The sequence below is a fragment of the Leptonotus elevatus genome, chromosome 17 (genome assembly GCF_054856555.1).
Source record: "Leptonotus elevatus isolate MCC_2025b chromosome 17, RoL_Lele_1.0, whole genome shotgun sequence".
Taxonomy (NCBI): Eukaryota; Metazoa; Chordata; class Actinopteri; order Syngnathiformes; family Syngnathidae; genus Leptonotus; species Leptonotus elevatus.
The window spans coordinates 8,033,674-8,059,311 of record NC_141255.1 but is presented as its reverse complement, the minus strand read 5'-3'; the positions used below and the strand labels follow the sequence as shown (position 1 = coordinate 8,059,311).

Sequence of the window (25,638 nt, the reverse complement as noted above, 5' to 3'; positions counted from 1 at the left end):
AACTGTATTGAAATACAAAGCGTATATTTGAGTGATGTATTAAATAATTGGCTGAACTGATCAAAATGAGCATGAAACATTGATCATATCATTGCCAATTTACCACCATTTTATAGATATACCTTTAGTACTTTTGCCATTTCTGTTATTAATTTTTTTTAAATTGTGAAATATGTGTAAGCGGTTTCGGAAAAAAAGGATATTTAATTTCATTACTAAAATAATAGTCATTTAATTTGAAAATATGTGAACAATTTCAAATGCATTTCAATTATTGTTGCCTTAGTCAAACAAAGTTTTACATAAATCTAAAAAAGTTTAATGTATAGGGATTTTTTTTTTTATTACCTAAAATGTTTTATTAGGTAAAATTTACCATTTTAAACTTGTTTTTTTTTTCTTGAGCATCAGCCCTCACAAGGATGATAGCGATGATGAAGAGGAAGATGGAGGCTGAAGATGAAGATGGAGGGGGAGGGTGCGCGCGCGTCGCTCGGTCGCTCCTGGGCGGGGCTTGGCGTCCGTCCGTCCGTCGCAGCATCTTCTCGCGCGTCGGGTTCGGCTCCTCGCTCACAACGAACGGGCGGCCCGCTTCCGGTCCGGTCCGGTCCGACCTCAGCTGCCTGCGCGTGAGTGAACGTGATGAAGATGAAGATGCGGCAAGGCTAAGCGCAGACAAAGACACGCACGCACATACGCGGAGGCGCCATTGTCTCGTCACACACGCGCGCGCGCACGCACGACGATGCTCGCGTCGTGGCTCGTGCTCGCGGCCCAGCTGCTCGGTTCGGTCCAGGTAAGACGGGCTTTGAACCTCCGACGTCTTTGTGTGTATGTGTGTGTGTGTGTGTGTGTGTGTGTGAGAGAGAGAGAGAAGTGGGTCAGTCGCCTGCAGTCTGGCGTGCACGCGCACAGGGCCCCGTCTGCGCACCCGCTGCGATCAGCAGCTGGAACTTGCGCGTGCACGCGCAGTTAGTGAATGTGGTCACTTAGCATGGGTACTAGTTTGTTAGCTGTGGCTGTAGCAGCAAGCTAACACAATGGGGGTGACCGTGAGGTCACATGTGGCGATGTGACACGGTATAGCCTCCCTAGTGGGATGCCTCGTACTTCTCGGGTTCTGGGTTTGAATGCCTCAAACGTTGTCCATTGCAGCACAATTACAATTACTTTGCCAAACATTGGCTGGCGACCAGTTTGCTTATGTCAACATGTGCACTGAAATTGACAAGCCACCAGTTAGTTTGTCTACGTGTGCCCTGTGATTGGCTGGCGACCAGCTTGTATGTGCCTTGATATTGACTAGTGACCAGCACCTTGTTTGTCTATAGAAGTACTGATCTTAGATGGCGACCAATTCTTTGTTTTACAATGTGCTGGCGACCAGTCCATTGTCTGTCCTTCACACGATGTGAATTCCTTCAGTGCTGCTTGTGGAAGCTGAAAGCTAACAGGAAGTTCTTCTTTTTGCTCATCTCCCCACTTTGATTGGTCACAATGGGCTCAGTGTTGCTTACGAGAGCGACCCCCCCCCCCCCCTAATCCCTAACCCCCCTGTCCCCACCCGCTGCGTCTCGTCACTCGTTAGTCACGTAAGTGAACCGTTTCCTCATTAAGTGCCCAACGATAGGTCGCAGTTGAAGCAGGAAGCCTCAAATAGGAATCCGAGGCACAGCTTCAGATTGAGCGAGCGCCACGCTAACGGGTGCGCGCCAGCTCATGGGGCCTTTGTTTGGGGTGCGATTTGCAGGCTTGCAAGCTTGACATGACAATGTTGTCCTCTCATAGACACAAAAGTGTAAATCAAACAAGAGAAAACATCGGAAATTGCTTAAGGCCTCACCATTAATGAAGACCTCACACCTAATAAATGCTTGTTACTTTCTACCGTTGACTAAACAAACACCCAAGGAAATTACATTTGTGAAAGTGTTTGTGAAATTAAAGGCCTTGCCCTTATTCAACACCTTACACCTAATAGACGTCTGGCACTTTTGACAGTTGAGAATATAAACGGTCAGTGATATCATTTGAAATTACATTTGTGAAAATCGAGGTCTCATCCTTAATAAACACTCGACAGATGAGGGGATCAACCAGGGTGAAATGCAAATCGAGTGTAGGGTAAGATTAGCATTAGCGACATTAGCATTCAAGCCGCCGAAGGGGGCTGACGGGGGGGCCGGCCTCGGTGTCTATGGCGATGCTGGAATCTGACACACTTAATGAGCATCTCCTTTCATCTCCGTTGCCATGGAGACAGCTCAGCACAGCAGCCAGCTTGCCTGCAATCCATCGCCAGAGCTTTTTTTTTCCCATTCTTTTATTGCCTGCTTGGAGGCCGGAGAGCTTTCCAACGTTTCTTATGTGCAAATACGCTCTTTCCCAACTTGGAGGGGGGGGGGGGGGGGTCGCCACCCAAAAGTGGGCAGCAGACCTACCACGCGTGGGTCGTGGAAAGCTACAGTAGGTACTCCTGGAAAAAAAAGAATACAAGTAAAATCTGAAAAATTTCAGATGAAACATAACGAATATTACAACCAAAAAAAATTTAACAAATAGGAAAACACACAAGTACTTGAAAGAATGTAGAGTAGTAAAAGAATAGACAAATTTGATGATAAATATTGAAGAAGGTAGAAAAAATAGATGATAAATACAAAGTATATAATATACACCTACACACACATTGAATATACATACATACATAAATACACCTGATGTGTTTCAAGGTTGTAAACAGAAAAAACTGTAAGAAAAAATTAGGCAGACAAAATCCATAAGATACTACAATATTCCGTAACCCCATAAAAATTACACCACACCCCCCCCCCCCCACAAAAAATGTCAGAAAAAACAGACATGATACAACAAAATGAAAAAAGGGGTAAAAATACAAATAAACTATGCCCCAAAAAAATCTAAAATATTTGAAGAAAATTCTACATAATTACGGGGGTCTTCAGTTTATGGTGGTCCAGACTGGATGTTTCAAAGTTATAAGTAATAGAGGAAAAAAATGTTAATCAGGAAAAAGTAGAAAAAGATTAGAAAATGACTGAACTGACTAAACTGAAAGTGATCAGATAAAAAACAATCACGAATGTTGCTACATAATTTGAAAAAATACACGCATTAAAAAAACAGATTTTACTGACATGAGGTGTCAAAATATGATATAGTGTAAATATTGAATGAATTTGTGAACTGCAAGTTTTAAAATACATTAAAGTGAGACAATTAAAAAACGCGTGTCAACAATTGAGAAGCACCAACCTCGTTTGACGATGACGGCAGGAAGACGTGGGGGAAGGGGGTGGCAGTGATGGGGGTGGGGGGGACCGCTGTGGTTGTGGTCATGTGACAGCTGAGCTGGAGACACAAAACAAAGAAGAACTTGATGGACGGCGCGTGAATGAGCGCGCTTATGCGTTCACGGCTCTCCGTCACAGCAGCCCTGACAACATCTGCACTCAACTCGTGACTTTCTCCTGCCGCGTCTTCGGATCCGAGCCATCGGTTCCTGCCTCTTGCTCGAGGCTGAAAGTCCAGACACGCTGACACGTTTAATCAATAGCGTCACAGCAAAAAACTTTCATACAGAACCAGAGAAAGGACGGAAATTGCCCGTGAATGCTGAAGAGCTTAACTGAAACGCTGTAAAATTACACACAAAGTGCAGGAAATGTAGTGGAATAGAAGAATTGAAATGTTTTAATCTATAACGAAAGATCATGGGTACAAGTGTCCCAAATGCGTTTTTTCCGCAGGGTGTCCAGGCTCTCCGTTAAAAATAAGGGGAAAAGCTTGCAGTAGAGAGGTGCTGATGTATCTACTGAGTGTTATTTCTGGATGCCTCCTTAGTGAAGTGATTGGGCCACACTAAACATGACTGGACCTGACGGGACCTCACTGCACGACTCCTCAAAGTCCAGGGTCATTTACACTAACTGTGATAAACCAACCAACGTTCATCAGCACAGCCATCCCTTCATAAGTTCCACAGCCATTCAAGAAAGAGCATACTGGTGAGGAGGAACTAAATCCAACGCTCGGGGAAACCTGGGCAGTTTTTGGTGCAAACACAGGAGAGTAGTTTAAAAATACTTGAGGAAATAAAGTAGGAAATTGGGGGGGGAAAGGAGCTAAGCCGAGACAGACGAGGTGGCTTTGGAATCTGGTTCAGACGTCTTTCCCATGAGGCGTTTCCGGGCGTTTCTCACTTGGAGAAGGCTACAGGGTAGACCTAGGAAGACACACCAGAGAGACACAAATGGCTGTGAATAGGAAGTATGGGAAGATGACTGAATGGACAAATGGAGTAGTCATTTGTTAGAGCTGGTCCACTTTCCTCATGAATAATAAGTATTTCCCAGCCAGCCTGTGACAGAAGCGCACCCAGTAATGTGACATACTGTCTTCCTTTTTTTCAGGTGATTCCTGCTTTCCAGGTGAGTCTAAATGATGCCGGTCAGATTTTGGCTACCCTGGAGACTTCCGACCTTCGGGAGAACATCTCCGCGTACGCGGCGCAGATCTCTGGCGAACCTCGACCTGCCGTGATCCTGTTCGGGGGGGCCGGCGAGACTCTGCTGTTCAACACGTCTTTTCACGGCCTGTGCTACAGCGTGGGCCTGCTGCTACAACGAGGAACGCTGTGGTCCAGGCCCGTCAAGACCGTGTCACTCCTCACCAGTGAGCAGACCTCAAGTAGTCCTGTAATGGCCTTTAAACCTTTCATTTTGAGTCCTGTTGTCGCTCTCAGGGCCGCTTCCTGTGAACAGCGTGCAGATTTCAGACTACAAGGAGTCTCCAGAGACCGGCGTGGTGTTTGACATTGACACCCCAACCGGAAACATTTTCAGCAGAGTCAACATCAGCTACAGCGAAGGCAGCGAGAGGCGCTCTATGCTCTACAAAGGTGATCACATTACGACCAAAATCCATAGATCCATCAATATCGGTCGGCAACTAATTAAGACTAGTTGCTGACAGTCACATATCTATGAAAACTAGTTACAGACAGCTGGCAACTAATAAAGACTTGTCGCAGATGGTCTGCAACAAATGAAAAGTAGTCGCAGATGGTCGGCAACGGATGTGTTGTTTTTCAGACTTCTACAAGGGCAAGACAGTGTTCAAGCACTGGCTACCAGGGGTGTGTTACCGCAATATCACCTTCCAGCTCATCTCTGAGGCCACTGCCTACCAGACAGCTATGAGGACGCAAAGTGACATCACCCACATGCCCGTGCATCACAGAACAAGTACAACTACAACCTTATCCAGATATTGGGACTTTTATATAGTGCCACTAAGACCTCAAAGTCGTTGTTGTTCTTCTCCGCAGTGCCGCATCCCCCCCTCGACATCTCATGGAAGATAGTAGACTTGAGCCAAAGCCCGACGCAGCAAAGCCAAAGGGCTAGCCGACATTCTCGTGATGTCCCACTAATTGAAGAGGAGGAGGTGAAGCCCTCTGAGGAGCCACTGGTGGCCTCCACCAAGGAACCGGCACACAACCTGAGCACCACCACCGAGATCACGGACGCCCAGAACCTCTGGTTTGACTCCACCATAGAGCCCCCAGCCGACAGGGAGAACGAGTTTGTCAACGGCGAGGTGCATGAGTATGAGGACTCCAACGACGCGGGTTCGGCGATGGGTCTCCCTGTAGAGTCATTGGTCCTGCCCACTAAGATGCCTCCCGTTCTGCTGGAAGTGCGCTGGCTATCCCCCAGAGCGCCCACCAGCTACGATGGCTTCAACATCTATGTTTGCAAAGACAGTAAGCGGGACAGCAACACTCCGTGGCCTTGAAATGTGTATGCGGCCCAGGTCTTTGAATCAGACTTGAGTCGCTGATTTCAGGACTTGCTTTTTAAATCTGATTTCCTCCCACCCCTGTCCAGGTAACACCACACAAACTGCCAGCGTGGATGAAAGCACTCATGAGTTCTTCACCGAGCTGACCGAGGCGGGAACGTACGGTCTAAGAGTCACCACGCTCAGCACGGCAGGAGACTGTGAAGCCAGAGAGAGCTCCGCAGACGCTGGATTCACCTTCTACCTTGGTACGTCACTGTGGCGTTTTGTTTTCGCAAGTCTAACCAGTGGCAAACTCCAGTGTGACCCTTAAAAAAAAAAAAGTTGACATCCCTGCTACCATCCTCACCTGACTTGAATTGTACCTCCCAGGTCCCAACGGTGAGCTTCTGCATGAACTGCGCCAACGTCCACGCGCAGTCACAGTGCGCTTGCTAGACTCCAGCACGGCTGTCGTGTCCTGGGCACAGTCCTCGGAGACCCACAACGGCAGCGTGGTGTCGGTGGTGTCCACCACCTGCCTGAAGCCCAGCCTGAGCCAAAGGATGGAGAGCAACTATTGCGGCGAGGTAACACTCACGCCACTGACTCGCTTCCTGTTTGACATCTCGGGAACATTAACGTCACCGCGTTGTGAACAGGAAAATTCAACCAGTGACATCATCAACAACCTGATGCCGGGGGCTCAGTACCGCGTGGTGGTCTACCACACCAACGGACCCTTGATCAGTCCTCCCTCAGAACCGGTCATCATGGATATTGGTGATTAGCTCTCATATTAGTGTGGTGTTAGTAATTGCAAGCGACATATGAAACAGCAATCCTCAGTTGACCTTTTCCCAAAGACAAATAGGGGAATCATATACCAGAACAGGAGAAGCCTTTAGGATTTAACAATCAAAGAGTCTATTTCCCTCCATTCAACTTTTGCAGACATACGGCGGTCATAATCTAATATGATGAATATCGTTGTTGCGCCAGAGCCCACAGGCGTTCAAGAGCTGGCCGTGTACCCGCTGGGCCCCACGGCGGTCATCTTGAGCTGGCAGCGTCCGTATCAAGTGGCCTTCCGCAAGTACGTCCTCCAGACCTTCTTTTTCAACCCCGTCACCCTAATCTCCGAGTGGACCACCTACTACGAGATCGCCGCCACCGCCTCAGTCATAGCATCAGTGGTAAAAAAGAAAAAAGAAAAAAAGTCAACCACAAATTATCTTGACGTGAGGTTTTGATGTTCATTATCTCACTCCGTTGTGCTCCAGAGGGTGACTGATCTATTGCCAGCTTGGTACTATAACTTCCGTGTCACCATGGTGACGTGGGGCGATCCGCCGCTCAGTTGCTGCGACAGCTCCACCATCAGCTTCGTCACAGGTACCCAAACCAAAAGAAGAAAACCCTAACCCTGTAGCCCCCCATTTTTATTTTTTGCACCATGGGCCGTAATCGGGGCTCCAGCCTTCCTCTGTGTAGTTGCTGGAGTGCGAGTTTGTGCTCCCAACAAGCAATTGCTTTTGTCGTGCAGCTCCGGAGGCGCCTCACATCTCCTCGGTGGATTACTCCCACGGTGTTCTGTATGTTCGCTGGACATACGGCGAACTCTTTGTGGACCTGTCGCACTCCAGGATCACGCATTGGCAGGTGGTGGCGGTCGGCAAGAAAGGTCCCGAGAGGAGCTACTCGGTGGACGTAAGTGTTCAGTTGTTGCTATGGCATCGCCGTGCGGTTGCCAACTTGCTTTTGGTCGTGACTTTGATTACTAAGCGCTCTCTGTTTGGTGCTTGGAAGTTCTTAGTGGGAAAATCCAAGTTGACCCAAATGGTTCCAGTGAGGCGCTGTGGAAACTTGATAGGCATGTCCAAGTTGATTCTGAACATGTGCTTGATGCAGTGTTTTTCTTTTCTTGTTTATTTGGTAGGGACTTTGTGCAAGTGACAATCAGGAAGAAAACGCAGTTCTACAAAAATGAGTCTAGCTCTGGGAGCCAATTTCCATCTGTAGTCTTCACGCACCAGAAATGACCAAAAAACTAAACGAAAAACAAATTGTACTTTCAAATAAGTCGAAGTAAATGTTCTAAGTAAGACTCTACTAGTTTTGTCATGCACTAGGTTTGCCCTCCTCTAGTTTCATCTGCTAGCTTTTACCCCCACTATCTTTCTTGCCAACTAGATTTTCACTAGTTTTGTTTTCTATTGACTTCTGATCATTTATGTATTTTACTAGTTGAATCCTTATGTCCTTGACTAGGCATTTCCTTACCTCCACTGGTGTGCCATCAGGACCAGCAGCCTTACCATTTTTCATCTTCCTCATAGCTCTTTCTTTCTTGTACCTTCCTGACGTATTCCCTGTACCTCACCAATCTCTACTGAACTCCTTTTGTCTGCGTGTGTCCGACCTCTTGTACAACTCACAAAGCACTTTCCACTCCTGTCTGCTCCACACATTCTCCATCTCTGTTGCCAGGTGACTCGAAACGTGATGCGTGCCAGCTTGCCTCTTCCGCCCGGCGACATCTACAACCTGACGGTGACGGCATGCACGGAGCGCAGCCGCAACACATCCATTCCCAGCATCATCAAACTGGGTCCGTGCAGTCACACGTGACGATCTATCAGATTGACAAGATTCTGACAAGCCGCGTTCGCCGTGTGCTCACTTCAGAACCGGCGCCTCCCAGGTCTGTGTACGCAATCAACGCGACATACTCGTCGGTCACGCTGCTATGGAGCGAGGACGGCGTGGTGGACCACTACCAGGTGCTCTGCAAACCCAGCCCAGGCGGCAAAGAGGTTAAGGTGAGCCCCCAAGAGATGTCTAAAGCTACTTGAACTTTTTCCTCAGCTTCTTCTCGGCCTTCTTCAGGCTCGAGAGCCGCAGCTGTCCAGCTCACATGTGCTGACCATTTTCGGCCTGATGCCGTCGTCCAGCTACAACTGCAGTGTGGTCAGCGTCAGCTACAGCACACCAAGCAAGCCCGCCCACATCACCATCACCACAACTGGTAGGTGGCACTGTTGCACAGAAGACTAACATTCTTAAAACAACCATGACAGGACTCTTGCCATTGTAATTGCTTGGTGGATTGGATGAAAGAAAGGAATGGGCCATGCTTTGCTCAGCCTCCTGTTAGCATCACGAGCTAGCGTCATTAGCATGGATGTGTGTGTGCGCAGCCAAAGAGATGAACCCCAGTGTGGCGGCCATCTCGGCCTTGGCCGTCCTGAGCGTCCTGCTGATCAGCCTGTTGGTCCTCTTCTTGCTGCTTCTCCGCAAGAAGCACTTGCAGATGAGCAGGTAGCAACAAAACCACGGCCGACTTCCACTTCCAATTCCACGAGCTCAATTCCAATTCTGATCTCATGTTTCAGGGAGTGTGGCGCCGAGACATTTGTCAATTTTGCTTCGTTCGAAAGAGACGGGAAGCTGCCTTATAACTGGTACGATAATGCTCTTCTTCTTCTTGTTTGTGGATAATGTCAGACGTTTGATGCATGTTTGTTTTTTTGTATTTCAAGATGACACTTATTCTTGGCATGGATAAGATTGTTATGGCATTGTACTGGCAAAAACTGTGCTTTTAGTCGTTCCATGTTTTGCTTTCGGTCTGTTAGCGGTGCATTCAAATGAACAAGAAATCGAAGAAAACAAGCTGGTCTACTGTATACATAAAATGTGGTCACGATTTCTTGTGCATACGTTATACACATCATTCGTGGCTACAATTGAATATTTTTGGCCACAAATGAAGATTTTGTGGTCATGCTTTGTATTTTTTAGGGACGATATTATGATCTCTTTATTTTGTCTCCGTAGTTAACGCTTAGTAAAAAAGTGCGATTTATGATTAATATCACTCGTCACTGAATGCTTGCAGTCCGTCACTGTTTGTGGCTTTTTGTGTTCATCAATTGACACGAGGGGGAACAAACGAAGACGACAAAGTAGACGAGCGAGTCGATCGTCGGCTACCATTTGGTGACGTCACAGTCGAGGTGGAGGTGCAGCGCCGTAAAGAGACCGCGCTCGTTTCGGCCGTCGTGCATGAGTCATCAAGTGTGTGTTGAGCACTAAATGTTCCACTTTGACGTGTACTAATGCAGCAGCAGCAGCAGCAGCAGCAGCAGCAGCAGCAGCGTGTTGGTGTCTCTGTTGGTGTTTTTTTATTCTTTTTGTGTTCTATTTGAACCCCCTCAGGCGAAGAAGCCTCTTTGCCCTCCTTACCCTTCTGCCATCCTGCCTTTGGACTGACTATCTTTTGGCTTTTTATATTAATCCATGGTAAGTAAGCGAGCGAGCGAGCGCCTCCGTTGTCCAGCAGGAAAAGTCTGGTGAGCAGGCAGGCAACTCATTTTTCATTTTCATTCTGTATAATTAAGTTCATGACACAGAGGCAAATATTTAATACATTTAAGTGGTTATTTTACTCAAGCGCTTTACACAATATATGGTGTAGACAGTGCTATACAAGCTCAGTCCATTTACCATTAATATTTTTCTATTTTATGATTGATAATTTCACTCAAAGTTTTGTCAATTACTTCTTTGAATGATAAAAATGTCAAGTCGATTTTAGTTATGAAGTATCATTTATGATCATTTTTATTTAATTACTCATTAGAAAAATATATTTTTTTCCCATTTTGATTATTATTTTAATAAAATAATCTGTGATCATTTTTGTTCTACTTATGATAAATTATAATGAACAATCAAGTATTAAATAAAGTACAGTAAAATTTGTTATTTGACTAATATTTTTGTATTTTATCTGAAATTGCTCATTGTATTATGATAATTCATGCTCATTTCGTAAAAATGCATAACTAATTATCCAATTAATAAAGAAAATGTGACATTTAAACAAAGCCTGCCAATCAAATTTCAGGACCATTTTTGTCAACAAAAGTATCACCAGACTTTTCCGCAAAGCATTTTTGAAACTTTTTGTGAGCTTTGGATGTGGCATGCTGCTAACTAACCTAACGAAATTTTTTAGCATAACATCACTTTGAATGTAAATATTTTAACGTAACGACAATTAATGGAACAAAAATCTTTCGTTTTTTGCAACTTCTTGTGAGCTGTGGATGTGGCATGCTGCTAGCTAACGTAACGCCGGGGTTTGTGCTGGTGTATGGCAAACATTCCACTTGCATGACGACGCGCACAAATCAACCGCGTTTGACCTTCAAGTCGGTAAAAAGAGTGCATGTTTAAAATGAGAAGGCTTCCTTTCAACTTTTGGTTTTTGTTGGGTTGGACCAATGATAGGCTGAATATGAATATGCAAGTGATGTGCAAAAAGCACGGTTCACACAAGCGGCCGCCTATCTACTTGACACGACGTCCCGATCTGCATGTCCCAAAACCAAATGAGCATGTTCGCTTCATCAGGTGTGACTGACTCACCACCAACAGTCCTTGGTTTGTCCATTTGTGCCTTTCTAGTGGCTGGTGGCCAGTCCTTTTGTCTACATGTGCCTTGATATTAGCTGGTGAGGACACCTCTGTTTGTCTATATGTGCCCTAACATTGGATGGCGACCTATCCTTTGTTGTTCCATACGTGCCTTTACATTGGTTGGCGACCACGCCATTATTTGTCTAGACCAGAGGTGGGCACACTCGGTCCTCGGGGGCCGGAGTCCTGCAGGTTTTGGATGTTTCCCTTCTCCAACACAGCTGATATATGATCAGCTCATCAGCAAGCTCTGCATAACCCTGCTAACGATCCTGTTGATTGGAATCAGCCTGTGTTGGAAAAGGGAAACCTCCAAAACCTGCAGGACTCCGGCCCTCGAGGACCGAGTTTGCCCACCTCTGGACTCTAGACAGTATGTGAGCAGCATTGGCTGGCGACCAGTGTGGAAAAAGGGATGTGGGTTTGCTTTAGGCGGATGATTGGGCGGAGCCTAGTGTTGAGTGGCGAGTTGACTTGTGTTTGTATCGTAGGGGCAAGACCGCCTTAAAGAAGCGCAAGCTGACAAGGTAACACAAACCAAACGCACGATGGTGCCTGTGTACTGATAAGAAGCCAGAACACACAGCGGCCGCTGTTTGAATGACCTTCGAATCGCTGGTGTGTCTTTTCTAGTCCCGTGCAACTGGACGACTTTGAGGCCTACTTCAAGGAGATGAGCAAAGACTCGGCCTACAAGTTCTCGCTGCAGTTTGAGGTGAGACCAACGTTGTCCCGCGTTACACACATTTTGCAGTCCAAAGGTCCATCAATGGCACATATCCGTCAACGCTTGCAGGAGCTGAAGAGCGTGGGCCTCGACCTTTCTCACGATGCCGCCGACCTGCCCATCAACAGGCCCAAGAACCGATACACCAACATCCTGCCCTGTCAGTAGGCTTGCAACTAACCATTACTTTCAGTCATCCCTGCATTACCTTTGCCATTCATTGATGAAATCCATCCCAAAATATATATATATTAGTTTTCATTCTTTAGACATTACTTCAAGTGAAGAGTGCCAAAAACAGTCCCAAACAGGATTCAGTTCCTGGTTTGGTGTCTTGGGGAGTTTTCCTTACTTCATTTGAAGTCAGCTCTTTGTTTGTCAACTGTGGCTGTCGCTTTATGATTGTGCACGTACTCGCACCATGAACGAGCCTGACACAGATACTGCAGTTACACTTTGGGCCAGAGGTGGCAGTCGCGAGTAAAAAAGTGACAAATTGCACAAAGATTATATACATATATATAACATTTTGATAAGTTTGAAAAATTGTTTAATACATTTGTTTTAAGACATTCCAACAGAGTCAAGATTGGCATTTGTATTTTTTAAAATGTTAACGCCAACATCCCCTCCCCCCTTTTTTACTGTAAATGAATATCAGCTTCAAATATCGGTTATCGGACACCTTGACTACTAATAATCGGCATCGTTATTGGCCCTGAATAAAAACATATCTATCACTACAGCAGACGTTTGCAAATGTCTTATAAGATATAATGGACAATATTTACTACAGAGAGGCTAAAATTTCAAGAATTTGGACCACTTTTAAGTTAAACTAAACCTACATTATTTTTTTTGGAAGAGTACAAAGTATGTGCTCCCACTAGTCTAAGAACATAGTATTCTGATGAGTATTGCATTTTCATGGAATAAGAATTAAACGCGTTCATTCATCAATTTGCACCCGTCTCAGGATCTCAATTGAAATAAACGTCGACTGCTCGAGCTTGAGTTGCAAACCTGAATCTAAATCCGCTAACCTGTTTTCACATTAGCGGACAACTTTATCATCTCTCACTTTTATTTGAAGCCAATTCCTGACAACTCAACAAAGAGAAATAAACTTACCAGGTAGCTTTAGTATCAGCATGGGCCCTAAAGTGGATCCTTGTGGCACTCCGCGAATACACAACAGCACCTCCCATTGGGCAGCTGAAAGGTTTCAAGGCAAATGAGTTTCTTATAAATTAAACGATATGACAAGGACCAGTTGCAATTACCTGAAGCAAAAGTGATTGACGTGGATGTTTGTTCCTCGGCAGACGACTTCAGTCGCGTCCAGCTGATCTCCATGCACGACGACGAAGGCGCCGACTACATCAACGCCAACTACATTCCTGTTAGTACAACTCACACAAACTACAAACATGGCTGGCTGACGTTTCACTCTGAAGACAGGCCAGCCTAAATATGTAAAAAAATAATTCAGATACTTTTATCAATAAATACTGCATTTCTTCACTTATTAATATTATAGATTAATATTCGTAATTCATTTCATGATGAGTCAATTGTTTTGGTGCACGCAGGGCTACAAACACGCCAAAGAGTACATCGCCACGCAGGGTCCGCTGCCGGAGACGCGCAACGACTTTTGGAAGATGGTCCTTCAGCAGAAGTCGCCCCTGGTGGTCATGCTGACGCAGTGCAACGAGCGGCGACGGGTGAGTGTCATTTCCCGCGAGGGGCGGCTCCCTTTTAGCGTGGCGTGCCGCCTAAACAAGCATGTTTGTATGTTTGTGCCATTCAGGTCAAGTGCGACCACTACTGGCCGTTCAGCGACGAACCCGTCATGTACGGTGAGATCAGCGTGGAGATGCTCTCGGAAAACGAGTCGCCCGAGTGGACCATCAGGCAGTTCAGACTCGGATACGTGAGTCACTAATTAACTCATTCAAACCCCGAAACGTGTAAAAACTTTTTTTTAACACTTAGTCCTTCACTCCAAACTTCAGTTTTTTTGTTTTTTTTTAAATACAAGAGCATACAGAAGGCTTTGATGCAACTTCTGACATGAAGAGGTGGCTTAAAGCAATGGTAGTTATTTAAAAAAACGGCCAGCAGGTGGCAGCATAGTATACGAGATCTCCCAGGGCCATGTTGCAAGAAGCTCTTTTTGTCAGTGTTTTCACCAGGAATGAGAATATTGATGAAATTTAGCTACTGTAAATTTGAATGCTAATTGCTGCAAAACGGAAACAGATACAAATATACTTTTTTTCCTGATGAAAGAAGAGACTCTAATCATGTTTTAGCAATAGCAATAGAGCACAATATTCTGTGGGCCTTGCAAAATTAGTCAAACATCCGTGAGCGAAGGGGGTTGCTTCAGTGAAAATGGCTGCTGGGAGTGAACGAGTTAACTTCTTTGGCGTGTGTCTTCATTTACTCTTTTATTACAGGTTCGAACGTACTGCAAAGTCGTTCGAACGTATTGGTAAAGCCATTTGAACATATTGGTAAAACATAGGCTAAATGCTAAATTTCTTTGGACTCGAGTTCTAAATGGACCACGTTGCAAACGGGCGCCCGCAGGTGGACGAGACTCGGGACATCCTGCACCTAAACTACACCTCGTGGCCGGACCACGGCGTTCCCACGGTCAACGCCATCGAGAGCATCCTGCAGTTTGTCCACATCGTGCGGCAGCAGGCCAACAGGACCAAGGACCCCATCGTGGTCCACTGCAGGTACAATACCTTTTCTTTTCTTTTTTATTGCATGCATGTTGCCATGGTGACAGTGTGCATTTATGCGTGTAGCGCCGGCGTGGGCAGAACGGGCACCTTCATGGCTTTGGACCGCCTGATGCAGCACATCCGAGAGCACGAGTTCGTCGACATCCTAGGGATGGTGTCGGAGATGCGCTCCCACCGCCTGTCCATGGTCCAGACGGAGGAGCAGTACGTGTTCATCCACCAGTGCGTGCTGCTCATGTGGCAGAAGAAGAAGCAACAGCAACAGTCGCTCGCCTCTGACGTCATCTACGAGAACGCCGGCAAGACATAATGGCCGAGCGCTCCCGCGCCTGACTGAGCGAGTGAGTCTGTGCCGCGTGATGCCACATCCCGGCCCAGTTTGAGAACCACTGCTTTAAAAAAATTCAACACATTTTGATTATTATTGCGCATGAAGCCGCAATGACAGAGCCCCCCGCTGCTTGTCTTGCAGGCTGTGAACGTGCCTCCCATGCTTCATCATCATCTTCAAACACAAAGAGAGCTTCAAGGGGAATGGAGTTCTGCCTTAAGGAGCCGTCACAAGCATGCTGATTGAAGGATGCCACTGGAGGACATTTTGTTTTGTTTTGTTCCACTCAGGAGAACTTTCACCAGGAAACCAGACAAAAGAGGAAGCCCCGCCGACTCAAAGTAGCAAGCAAACTGTGAAAAACAAACAAGATGTCCGACTTGTCGCTGCTTAACGGTCAAAGGGAACTGAAGGCCATGTTGAAGGAGAAATCTTTTTCGCCTTTTCGAGCACTCAAACACAAGATGACTTTTTCACATTTCGGTAGGCATTTTTTTGAAGGATGAGCCTTCTCCACTTTTAAGGCTCAATTTCTTTTCCTCACTCAAATATCTTTGAAAAGATCAAATCAAATTTTTTTTGCAACGTTTCCATATTTTTACTCAGCATTTGACTTGCAGAACACTAAGAAGACTTTTTCTTTTCTTTTTGGCCCACCTCACACTTCAAGATGTACAAGCACATTAGAATAGGAAGTTCTGATAGAAAACATCAAACTTGACCTTTTTTGAACACTATTGATGAGCAAACATCTGTCAATGTGCATTCATGACATTGTTCCTTTGCGCTAATTTTAATGTGTAAAGACGTAGAGGACGCTTTACGAGAACATTTAAAGTTATCGTGCACTTGATCCGGGTCACTTTAGGTTCTGCTGCCATGATTTGTGTAAATATTGTGTAACTGCTGTTTTTACTTGCATTACTGTAAAAGACACTTTTTTTAACGTGTTGTTTGTGAACCAAGGGTGGGCAAAAAAAAAACGGCCAGGCTGTACAGGTTGCACACTGCACAACATTCTTTAATCTGGCCTATGGGCAAAAGTCCTGGAATATTTATTACATTCATTTGGACACTTAAAAAAAAACATTTAGCTTGTTTATTTATTTTGTGAAATTAATTTGTCATAAAAAATAAATAAAAAAAATTAAAATTTTACACACATTTTGTTTTTTGTAGTACATTGGCTACTTGATTTTAATTATTTTAACAATGCATTGTAAAAATAAGTAAGAACTATACATATGCATTAACAGAATAATTTTTTCCTCAAAAGATTGTACAACTATTAATATTTTGCATACATTTAACCTTAATTTAATTAAGTAATAAAATGGCGGTTAAATGCATATTTGTGTTCATTTTTTGTTTTGACTGGTTTTCATCAAACAATTTATAATTACAATAATTATGATTTTTTAATTTTTTTACATAAAATAGTGAATGTATATATACATAGTTTTACAGACATTTAACATTTACTTTGTAAAATATTAAGTAAATAATTCTTCTTTGGTAATTAAATACAACTGAAAAATGAGAATCATTATGATTTGCCGATCAAAACAAACCAGTTGACATATCGTGCATACATTTTTTACTTCTCTGAATAAGCTTGCCCAGACTCAAAAGTCAAAGGTGGCCCTCGAGCCGGCAGGTTTGCCCACCCTGAGCTGCGCCGCTCAAACGCACTTTGCTAGCACAAAAGCTCAGCGCGCTCCACTTGTGATGTCATTGGTGCCATTCTTGTGATTGTGTCACTTTGAAGGATGATTCAAATGTGTGTGTGTGTGTGTGTGTGTGTGTGTGTGTGTGAGAGAGAGAGAGAGAGAGAGCGAGAAGAAAATAAAAAGTGTTTCATGTGATTCATTTGTGTAGAATAGCTTGTCAGTCATCCAGGCAACCAGACATTTGCTGATTGTGGAAGATGTTTCAATTTGAATCCAATAAGTTTGTTGTTGCATGCCATGCGTTTTTTTTATTGGTGAGCCCCGTTCAAACGGATCATAGCAGAAGCGGCGCCGCTTATCAAACCTGCGGGACTTTAAATAGACAACAGAAAGAACCCTAAGACGAACACAACAAAAGCCGGCTTCTTGTCAAACCAAAACGTCATTAAAGAAGAGAATTTTGTAGGCCGGCGAACACACTGACTGCCAGGCTGACGATGACGAACACCTGCCGCTCCTCCTTCACCCACACCAGCTTCATCTTCAGCAGGCCGCGCGCATCCCTGTGGACCAGCTGGAAGTGCTCGCCGCCCGAGTAGTTGTCGGAGCGGCCTCCTTGGGGCTCGCTGATGGGCCTGATGCAGACGGGTGTGCTGACACACCACAGCGGCTTGTAGGCCTCCTCCACCACCGTCAGTGTCATCATGCAGCAATTCTGCAACCGTGCACAACGCTGAGTCAGGGCTCGTACAAACAACGCTTCGCGGTTCATCTATCCATGCCAGCGACATACAGTGGCGTCAGCAACGTGTTCAGCTAAACATGCCCACAGCAGGGTTATCATCGTTTTGGAGATTTCATTTTAGTTTATTTAGTTTTGAGTTTTGTTTTTTTAAATGTAATTAGTTTTCAGCTTTTATTATTTTTAGTTATTTAAAAAAAATGCTTAGTTTTAGTTTGTGTTACTTGTGCATGGTAAAATGAAAAAAGTAACACATTTCTTACCTAGCGTTGCATTTCGGCTGAGTTAAATGAAAAAGCAGGTGAGCCGAGCCATTAGAGCCAAAAGTCAAGCACGCAAAATTGTCGCCGAGGAGTGATGTCATCTGAAGGTGCTTTTCTATTGGCTGCTGCTAGATGACGTCACTTCTGTGTGAAACACTTTGAAACATCCTTATTCCAGTTAATACCGAAATAAATATACTTAAGATCACATTTAAAATCATCTCCGAAGGCTCATGCATTAATTTAAATACCAAAGACTAAAACGAAGGACATTTTTGCTATAATTACAGTCATAAAATTTAGTTTGTTAGTTTTCTTTTTTCTCCTTTTTTTTTTTACATTTTGGTTTTTATTGTATTTTGTTAACTAATTTGTTTTTTGAGTTTTAGTTTTTTTTGGCACATCAGAAGGAGCAACACATTGATGTGAATTATAGCATGAAGTCATGATTCACAAATTCTTGAATTCTTTACGTGTTACTTCATTTTTTTTATGATTGTTTTTAAAAAGTACAATACTCGAGTGCTATTTTTCCTCGGCTGGAGCGAATAAATAACATTTGAGTTCATTTCAAGGGGGATTTTTTTTTTTTGAAATGTGAACGTTTTGGGATATGAGTGTGGTCAGGGAGTGCCTTCAACTCGTATCTTAAGGCACCATTGTCGGCCAAGGTTATTTTAGTTAATGAAAATTAGCAGTCATGCAGACAAACTACAAGTGACTTGGTAAGATGCTGTCATATTTGTTGTTTTTCGCAGAGGATAAAGAATGTGTGAACATTTCTGCCTTCAATGGACTGGCCGTTTGAGATTCTCCCAAAATTCCCGTTGGCGAACAAAGCCCCTGGTTGAGGAGCATAAAACTGGACTTTGTTTGTCAGTCAGGAAGTTTGACAGAACTAAAAGGTCTTGAAGACATTTAAGCCCAAGACCATTGAGATCTTTAAAGAACAAGATTAAGATTTTAAAATATCATCTTCTAACTCGAGATTTTGGGACCAGTGCGATGTGGTCAAGTTTCCGTTGCAATCTTCCTAATTCTGGAACACATGAAGCTCCTTACCTCCAAGCAACCTTCCAGCGCGTTGCTCTTCCATACGAGACGAATGCCGCCAGGCACCTTGCGGTAATGTGACAAATCGCCTCTGCTGATGGGCCGAAGTTCCAGCAGGTCGCCCCGACCTGCGAGGCACCACAAGCCATCAGCGAACAGCGGAAGGAAGCCGCGTGCAAAAGCAAAATCAAGCACCTGGCATGCAACTGACAGGATGGAAGCACGCCGACATGATGTCGGTGAATGCGTCATGCAGGCCCAAATGCAGCGTGTACGTGCGCGCCCGCGAGCGCTCCTCGGGCTCCCAATACAGACTGTCGGGGACACCGCATCGTTACCACAAGAGATCGGGTGAGCACTGTGACTTCACAGTATTACACTTGATCAGTAAGAACAACATCTCGGAAGGTCAAGAGGTTTTTTTTCCACACGTTATTGTGATTTTTATTCTCCTCGCTTTTTTGCCGAGAAACAACTCCCACATAATACTTCCGATTTACACAAATTTCAACTTGCTTCAAAAATTCCAGCCTCCCGGGGTATATATAGTCTGATTTGACCATGCTTACAGTATTCGCACAATTTAACGTTAAATATCAACTTTTCCCCATTAATTTTTAATGGGACAGACATTGAATTTTTTCTAAGTCCCACACATACAACTTATCATCATTACCACCTGTCTGATACTGCTCGGTGGCGCAGTTGGTAAAGTGCATTGTCCAGTATCCAGCAGGTTGCGGGTCCAAATCCCACCTTTGACTGTACATTGCAAATATACCCATGGCCACAATGCTAATTGATATACAGTACATGCATACCAACTGACTATCAGATCAGGAAATGCATTATATTTTCATTGAAATTATTAAATGCGTGTTAGCTTTTAGCATCTGATGACACTTTTCAAAATAAATACACCATTAGCCATGATTTCGAACAAGTCAAGTTAGCTCAGTGGTTAGAGCAATTGACTTCCACCACAGCATACCTGGGTTTAAACCCCGCTTAAACCACATTTAAGTACTTTAGTACTTTATCTTTCAATTTACTTCACAAGCACATGCATTCAAATCTTAGCATTCAGCTTTTCAGCATTCCCACGCAATTTCTTCTTCTTTTTTTTCTTACTGAGAGAGATCAGTATTGTACATTCGGTAATCTTACCGATTCGACATGTCATCATCATTGCTCTCTTTTTTTCCCCCTCTTTTTTTTTGTATGCGCGTGAGTATGTGCGTGCGTGTGTGTGCATATGCGTGCGTGTGAGTGTGTGCTCATTAATTCACCTAAAACCAATTAAAAATCCCATACCGTTCACCTAAACCGAATACTTCAGAATCCCACTAGAGTCGTGAAGTTGTCAGGAGACCCGAGGAAGGATCAAAGAAAAGAAAGAAAAGTGAAATCCAGCGGGTTACCAACCGGAATCTTTCACCAACCCCAGAAACATTTAAATTCCAACCAATTAGGGAGACCTCAAGAGACCAAAGGAGAGACTGAGGAATGGAAGGAAGGATAGATGAAACAGAGTAAGATTCACAGACATCAGCCTCCACCGATTCAACAACCAGAGGAAGAAGCAGATTGTGTTTGAATTTCGGTAAATGCTGGTGTGGTGGATCTGGCATGCATGAAAACCTCCACCAAAGAGGGAAGCCGTCGACCCCGGCCAGAACAGAGCAAGCACAACCCCCCAGGGCCCCCCAGGCCGCGGCAACGCCAAGGCACAACCGCCGGGCCCCGCAGGGGCCACAGACTGGAGAGCAAACCCAGAAGCCAGGAGCGCCCCCCACCCTAACACGGCCCGCGCCCCAAGCCCAACGCAGCAGAACGGGGCACGGCAGGCCCACCAAGCACCCCACCGGCCCAGCTCCCCCCCAGTTTGCCAGCAGTGTAAAAACAGGTTAGTAAGTGAGAGTTTTTCCATTGTTGGGCCCACATACCTGATGGGAGATCCCAGCAGGCACCTTTCCAGCAGCTTGTCCAAGTGCAGGCTGACCATGATGAAGGCCACACTTTTATTACTCTGCGCACACACGCACACGCACACACGCACACGCACACGCACACACACACGATTATTGGTTGGCAACGCCATACTTCTTCTGCCAACAAAGGTCAAGTCAGCACCAAGTGGGAATGCTTTAAATTCGGGTTAAAAACAATGTTTTCTTTTTCTTTTCTTTTTTTACATACCTTTGATTGAGGTACTTTAAAGCACTTCTAAAATAAATTTTTCACAAAAGAATTCTTGCAGCATAAGTACTTTAGGTAATTTTAGTAAGCTAATGATTATTTATTTGTCTTCAAGTCTTGTTTATATGCTTTTCATAGTTATTTCTAATTACGAGTTCCCTTGTGTATGAAGCTGCCTTGCCTTATCGACATTATAAGCGACATAAAGCCGGCGTGCGCAAACTTTTGTACTTAAAAGCCCACATTTGATTTTGAAAACAGACAGATGAGCCGCTTCATTTGTTGATGAAGTAAAAAAAAAAAGAAGAAAGGCCAACAAATTCTTAATGTTAATATGTCATATAAAAACATTTATAATGTTATCATTTACAATTAATGTGTTAAATGAACAATTTTGGCACAAATAATAATAATAATAATAATAATGAAATGAAGTATATTTAAAATGATTATTTTAACTCATTCACTCCCAGCAGCCATTTTCACTGAAGCAACCCCCTTCGCTCCTCGCTGTTTTACTGGATTTTGACTGATTTTACAAGGCCCACAGAATATTCATGGAAAAATAAAAACATGGAACCTACCAAAAGAAAGATTAAAATATTTTCTTTCATCAGGAAAAAAAGTATATTTGTATCTCTTTCCATTTTGCAGCAAATAGCATTAGAATGTAGCTAAGTTTCATCATTATTCACAAACCTACTGAAAACAGTGGGCAAAAGATCTTGTTGCAACATGGTTCTGGCTCTTATACTCTGCTTCCACATGCTGGCCGTTTTTTGAAATAACTACCATTGCTCTAAGCAACCTCTTCAGACCAGAGGCTGCATCAAAGCCTTCTGTATGTGCTAGCATTTTAAAAAAATAAACATAAAAAACGAATAAATAAATTTTTGGGACCATGGCAATATTTAAAATAGAACGTTTTAATAAGTTTTCGGGAGCAAATGAGTTAATAAAATCCTTCACTCTCATTTTATAATTATATTTCACTGATCATTTAACAAAAATAAAGTACAATTGAATCCTTGAATAAAGGCCACTCACCCTCCAGAAGCCAACAACGAAAGCAGGCGGGTAAAAGACAACCTGGACCCGCCTGTCTTTCCCCAGGATGCGAGCAGGTGCCTGCTCCGTCCGGCAAACCAGCGTGTACCAGACCGCACCCTTACGCAAGGTACACAGCCGGATGTTGCGGACATGAGGGTGTTGCACCAGGTTGGTCCCGCTCCAGTACATCACGACAGATGTCTTGAAGACGGACACACCTCTCAGCTCCGGGATGATCTCTCGCCCGCAGCTGTCCTGCAGCGTCAATTCCCACCACACGTTTATGTTCCTGAAAAGAGAGACAGGGAGATTCATACTTTTTTTTAAACAAAAAAAATAAATAATATTTTTCTGGAAAATATACTTGTCTGGAAATACAGAACTTTTTGGAATGAGGATTTAAAAAAAATACTGTTTCCCCAAAATATGACTTATTGCTTTGGCTCCAGCACAAAAACAGCAAATTGGGGGGGAAAATTTGCGTTACTCCGCCAGAAGAGCAGCATACGTGATCTTCCGCATATAGTGAGGTTTGAGAGTGCATGAAGCAAAACACTCATTTTGATGTGATGTACCTGAAGATATGCACCATGCGCTGCGGCAGACCAGTTAAGGGGTCAAAGTCTCGGGTTTCCCTCTTCCACTTGCAGAACTCCTGCCCGCCCATCTTCCACAGGTACTTCTTCTTCCAGCCACCCGGCGGACACTCCTGAGCGTCCGCTGCCGCGCTCGCCTCGCTGTAGTTGGACGGCCTGAACCTCAACTCTTCCCACCGTAAGTCGGCCATATAAAGTTTGTGCCACGTGAGGCTACAAGGACAAACGGCCCAAACGTCACGGAGGAGCTCCAGTGTCACCATACCCACCGAGAATGTTTGTAGCCTACTTGTCGTTGGCGAGGTGGCGGAAGTGTTTGTTAATGTGACTGAGGCTGAGCAGCGAGGCGGCGTCCAGGTGAGACAGGATCTTCAGCAGGATCTCGGGCGGCAGCCTCAACAAAAACAAAACAAAAAAAAACACAAATTGTGGCTGCTCCGACCTTTGGTATACGGTTTGTAATGTGCTTTACCTTCACCAAAATTATCCTATGTCACTTCATTGGTCAGAAACGTATGAGTCATTTACAATAACACATCGGTTTGATTTGAAATTAATTTAATTTGATAGAGCAAATTAACTCATTCACAATCACTGCCGTTGACAAGTATGCTTGCCAAATACATTCTTTTCGATGGGGCCATATGGGGGAGAATCTGATTATGCTCCACTGTAAATGTCAAACCTGGAAACAACTTTACTGATGCACAACCACCAGTAGATGACATCATAGCCCCATTTTATATGAAATAAACTGTTTTGTTAGTCCATGATGGGAGTAATGGCTGCATTTTGTACAACCTACATTTGTCTACTATTGCTTATTAAAGAAAGCGAAAAGGCAGAAAGGAGAGAGTTTATTCTGTTATTTATATATAATTATTGATTCATGTGGGAATTGAAAATGTTGAAACTTTCTAAAATGGCTGGCAGTGAATGAGTTAAACTTGTAAATCAAGGTAGTGCTGCAAATCATGTTGTGCTTTGACATGTGCTGCACATGTGACTACTAAAGCAAAAATTGTAAAGAAGCGTTTTTAAAGTCCTGATTAGCCTGGTAGCGTCTTACTAACTTACCTTTCCAAAAGAATCTTCACAGATGGCTTCAAACAATCCGGCATGCGTAAAAATTCCCTGGTGTCATTTCTTCTCGTTTCGAGGTGTCTGCCCAAAAAATAAACCAATAACCCAAGCAGAATCAATGAGAGATCAAGGTGAGCTAAAATAAATTAAGATAAGGTAAGTTATGAACAAAAAGTTCACCTGCTATTAGCTCCACGATATGTTTGCGTTCTTGGGCGACCCCTGAGGGTCCGGCAGTCCGGAATAGGCCTTGGGGCGACCGTCTCCCTCTGTTCGCCCTCCATCAAGCTCGGAGACTCTCACGTGCGGTCGCCATGATAGCATGTCATGAAGCATATATATATATATATATATATATATATATATATAGATAGATATAGATATAGATATATGCACACACACATAGATAGATAGATAGATAGATAGATAGATAGATAGATAGATAGATAGATAGATAGACATACATACATACATATATATTAGGGGTGAGAATTGCCTAGTATCTGGCGATCCAATACGAATCTATAAATTGATTATTGCGATTTTTTTTAACTCAAATGTAGAAAATACTCATCAATAAACTTGTAAAATACTAATTAGTAAATTTGTACATGTACACTGTAAGATTTGTATGAAAATGTATTTATTTATCTGAAAATTCTGGCTTATAACTAAGCCACTGCATTTAACAAACAGGTTGCAGTCGGTTTCATGTTTGAACAGCACTGAAATAAAATATTAAGGCTCAATGTTCCATTTATATAACATTCTTCCATGCTTAATGTGTAAATCCTAACCCTAAGTAAGGCGTTTTGTTGAATATTCCCATAAAAAATTGATGTTTAAAAATCGATTCGGCCGCATATCGAATCAATTCGAGAATTGCGCGCTGTATTATCACGATATATTGCCGAATCGATTTTTTATACCACTCCTAATATATATACATACATATACATATATATACATATACACACGTGTGCGCGCAAAGAGGGTAAAAGAGGACAAGTGGACTAACTCCACTTGCACTGCAGGACTACTACTTTTGGAGATTAGCGCCAGAGGAGGAAGAAGAAGGAGAGAAGGAGGAAGAGAAAAGAGGAGGAGGCGTCCTGAGGGTGCGCGTGTGTGCGCGTGTGTGTGCGCGACCAGAGGAGAGCAGCGGCCGCCATGTTAACCAAGAAGCCCGGAGCCTCGGTCCTCTCGACGGGTGAGCACAGCCCACTGTAGCTGAGAGGCACGCCGCCGATGCAGGCGGCTCGGGTCGGGGGTTGGGGGCTTTGTTCAGGCGCATATCAAAAATGAACATGAATAAATAAATAATAATAAATAAGGGAGAAAGAGAAAAGACTGCCCGCGAGATGCTAGCTAGGTAGCATGCTAAGTGTTAAAAATAGTCTCTTGTGGGCTGCTAGCATTAGCGGCTATCTAAACAGTCGCTTTTGCAGCACTGACACTCGATTGAATGCAATTTATTTGCTTTTTTACGCGCTGCTCGACACAAACGCGACTCTTGTGTGACATCATGACTACTTTATGTGGAGCTTTTTGTTGGGGTGGAATAAAGCAGCAGTTCAATCCAGCTAGCTGCTTGCTAATGCTAATTCCCGTCCATAAGCTGAAATGCACTAACTGTGTAATAATAATAAATAATGATAAACTTGTGAAGCTATTGAACGACAAGAAGCCACCGAGGTTAAGAATGCTAACCATCCAGTAAGCATGCTAAGTGGTAAAAATAGTCTGTTAGCATTAGCAGCTATCTGAATGAGCACTGGCAGTTGATTAAATGCAATTTATCGACTCTTTCCGTGACTTTCGTGTGACATTAGTACTTTCTTTTGAGCTTTTCAAAGGAAATAAAGTAGCA

The 25,638-nt window shown here is 43.9% G+C and overlaps 3 protein-coding genes across 8 annotated transcripts in view; 2 read left to right on the top strand and 1 right to left on the bottom strand.

The window, feature by feature from the left end:
- The first annotated feature begins 509 nt into the window (after nt 1-509).
- On the top strand, nt 510-16,977 carry ptpro (protein tyrosine phosphatase receptor type O). Of its 2 annotated transcripts, XM_086058816.1 has the most exons (26): nt 510-796; nt 4,434-4,695; nt 4,766-4,921; nt 5,115-5,267; nt 5,351-5,788; nt 5,913-6,074; nt 6,199-6,395; nt 6,468-6,588; nt 6,808-7,001; nt 7,089-7,200; nt 7,352-7,515; nt 8,296-8,416; nt 8,494-8,627; nt 8,695-8,833; nt 9,006-9,126; nt 9,201-9,269; nt 10,027-10,110; nt 11,784-11,819; nt 11,926-12,007; nt 12,089-12,179; nt 13,345-13,421; nt 13,612-13,746; nt 13,833-13,955; nt 14,618-14,772; nt 14,845-15,122; nt 15,254-16,977. In XM_086058816.1, exons 1-25 carry the CDS (start codon nt 746-748, stop codon nt 15,089-15,091), a joined length of 3,624 nt encoding a protein of 1,207 aa, XP_085914942.1. In that variant the 5' UTR covers nt 510-745; the 3' UTR covers nt 15,092-15,122; nt 15,254-16,977. The 2 variants fall into 2 exon arrangements, with proteins under 2 accessions (XP_085914942.1, XP_085914943.1); XM_086058817.1 differs by lacking the exon at nt 10,027-10,110.
- Nucleotides 16,566-25,638, bottom strand: part of LOC147159605 (F-box only protein 15-like) — a 22,558-nt gene continuing 13,485 nt past the window's right edge. For 2 of the 5 annotated variants that reach the window (XM_086058818.1, XM_086058819.1), the window contains exons 3-11: nt 23,949-24,090; nt 23,763-23,849; nt 22,975-23,079; nt 22,665-22,898; nt 22,087-22,378; nt 20,787-20,869; nt 19,036-19,154; nt 18,850-18,968; nt 16,566-17,497 (exon numbers count right to left, since the gene is read on the bottom strand). In XM_086058818.1, the coding sequence (XP_085914944.1) occupies nt 17,228-17,497; nt 18,850-18,968; nt 19,036-19,154; nt 20,787-20,869; nt 22,087-22,378; nt 22,665-22,898; nt 22,975-23,079; nt 23,763-23,849; nt 23,949-24,052 (1,413 nt within the window). In that variant the 5' untranslated portion in view covers nt 24,053-24,090 and the 3' untranslated portion in view covers nt 16,566-17,227. Of the gene's footprint in view, nt 17,498-18,849; nt 18,969-19,035; nt 19,155-20,786; nt 20,870-22,086; nt 22,379-22,664; nt 22,899-22,974; nt 23,080-23,762; nt 23,850-23,948; nt 24,125-25,638 lie in introns of those variants that run through there. The other 3 variants (XM_086058821.1, XM_086058820.1, XM_086058822.1) reach the window with 3 other exon arrangements.
- Nucleotides 24,835-25,638, top strand: part of dyrk2 (dual-specificity tyrosine-(Y)-phosphorylation regulated kinase 2) — a 10,619-nt gene continuing 9,815 nt past the window's right edge. Inside the window, exon 1 of the mRNA XM_086059387.1 lies at nt 24,835-24,978. Coding sequence (XP_085915513.1) covers nt 24,939-24,978 — 40 coding nt within the window. The 5' untranslated portion in view covers nt 24,835-24,938. The remainder of the gene's footprint in view (nt 24,979-25,638) is intronic.

Bases quoted from the DNA above. Each gene is read 5' to 3' on its own strand.
- ptpro (XM_086058816.1), top strand. From the start codon at position 746: ATGCTCGCGTCGTGGCTCGTGCTCGCGGCCCAGCTGCTCGGTTCGGTC. The intron at 7,002-7,088 runs GTAAAAAAGAAA...GTTGTGCTCCAG, and splicing joins CCTCAGTCATAGCATCAGTG to AGGGTGACTGATCTATTGCC. The intron at 12,180-13,344 runs GTCAGTAGGCTT...GTTCCTCGGCAG, and splicing joins ATACACCAACATCCTGCCCT to ACGACTTCAGTCGCGTCCAG.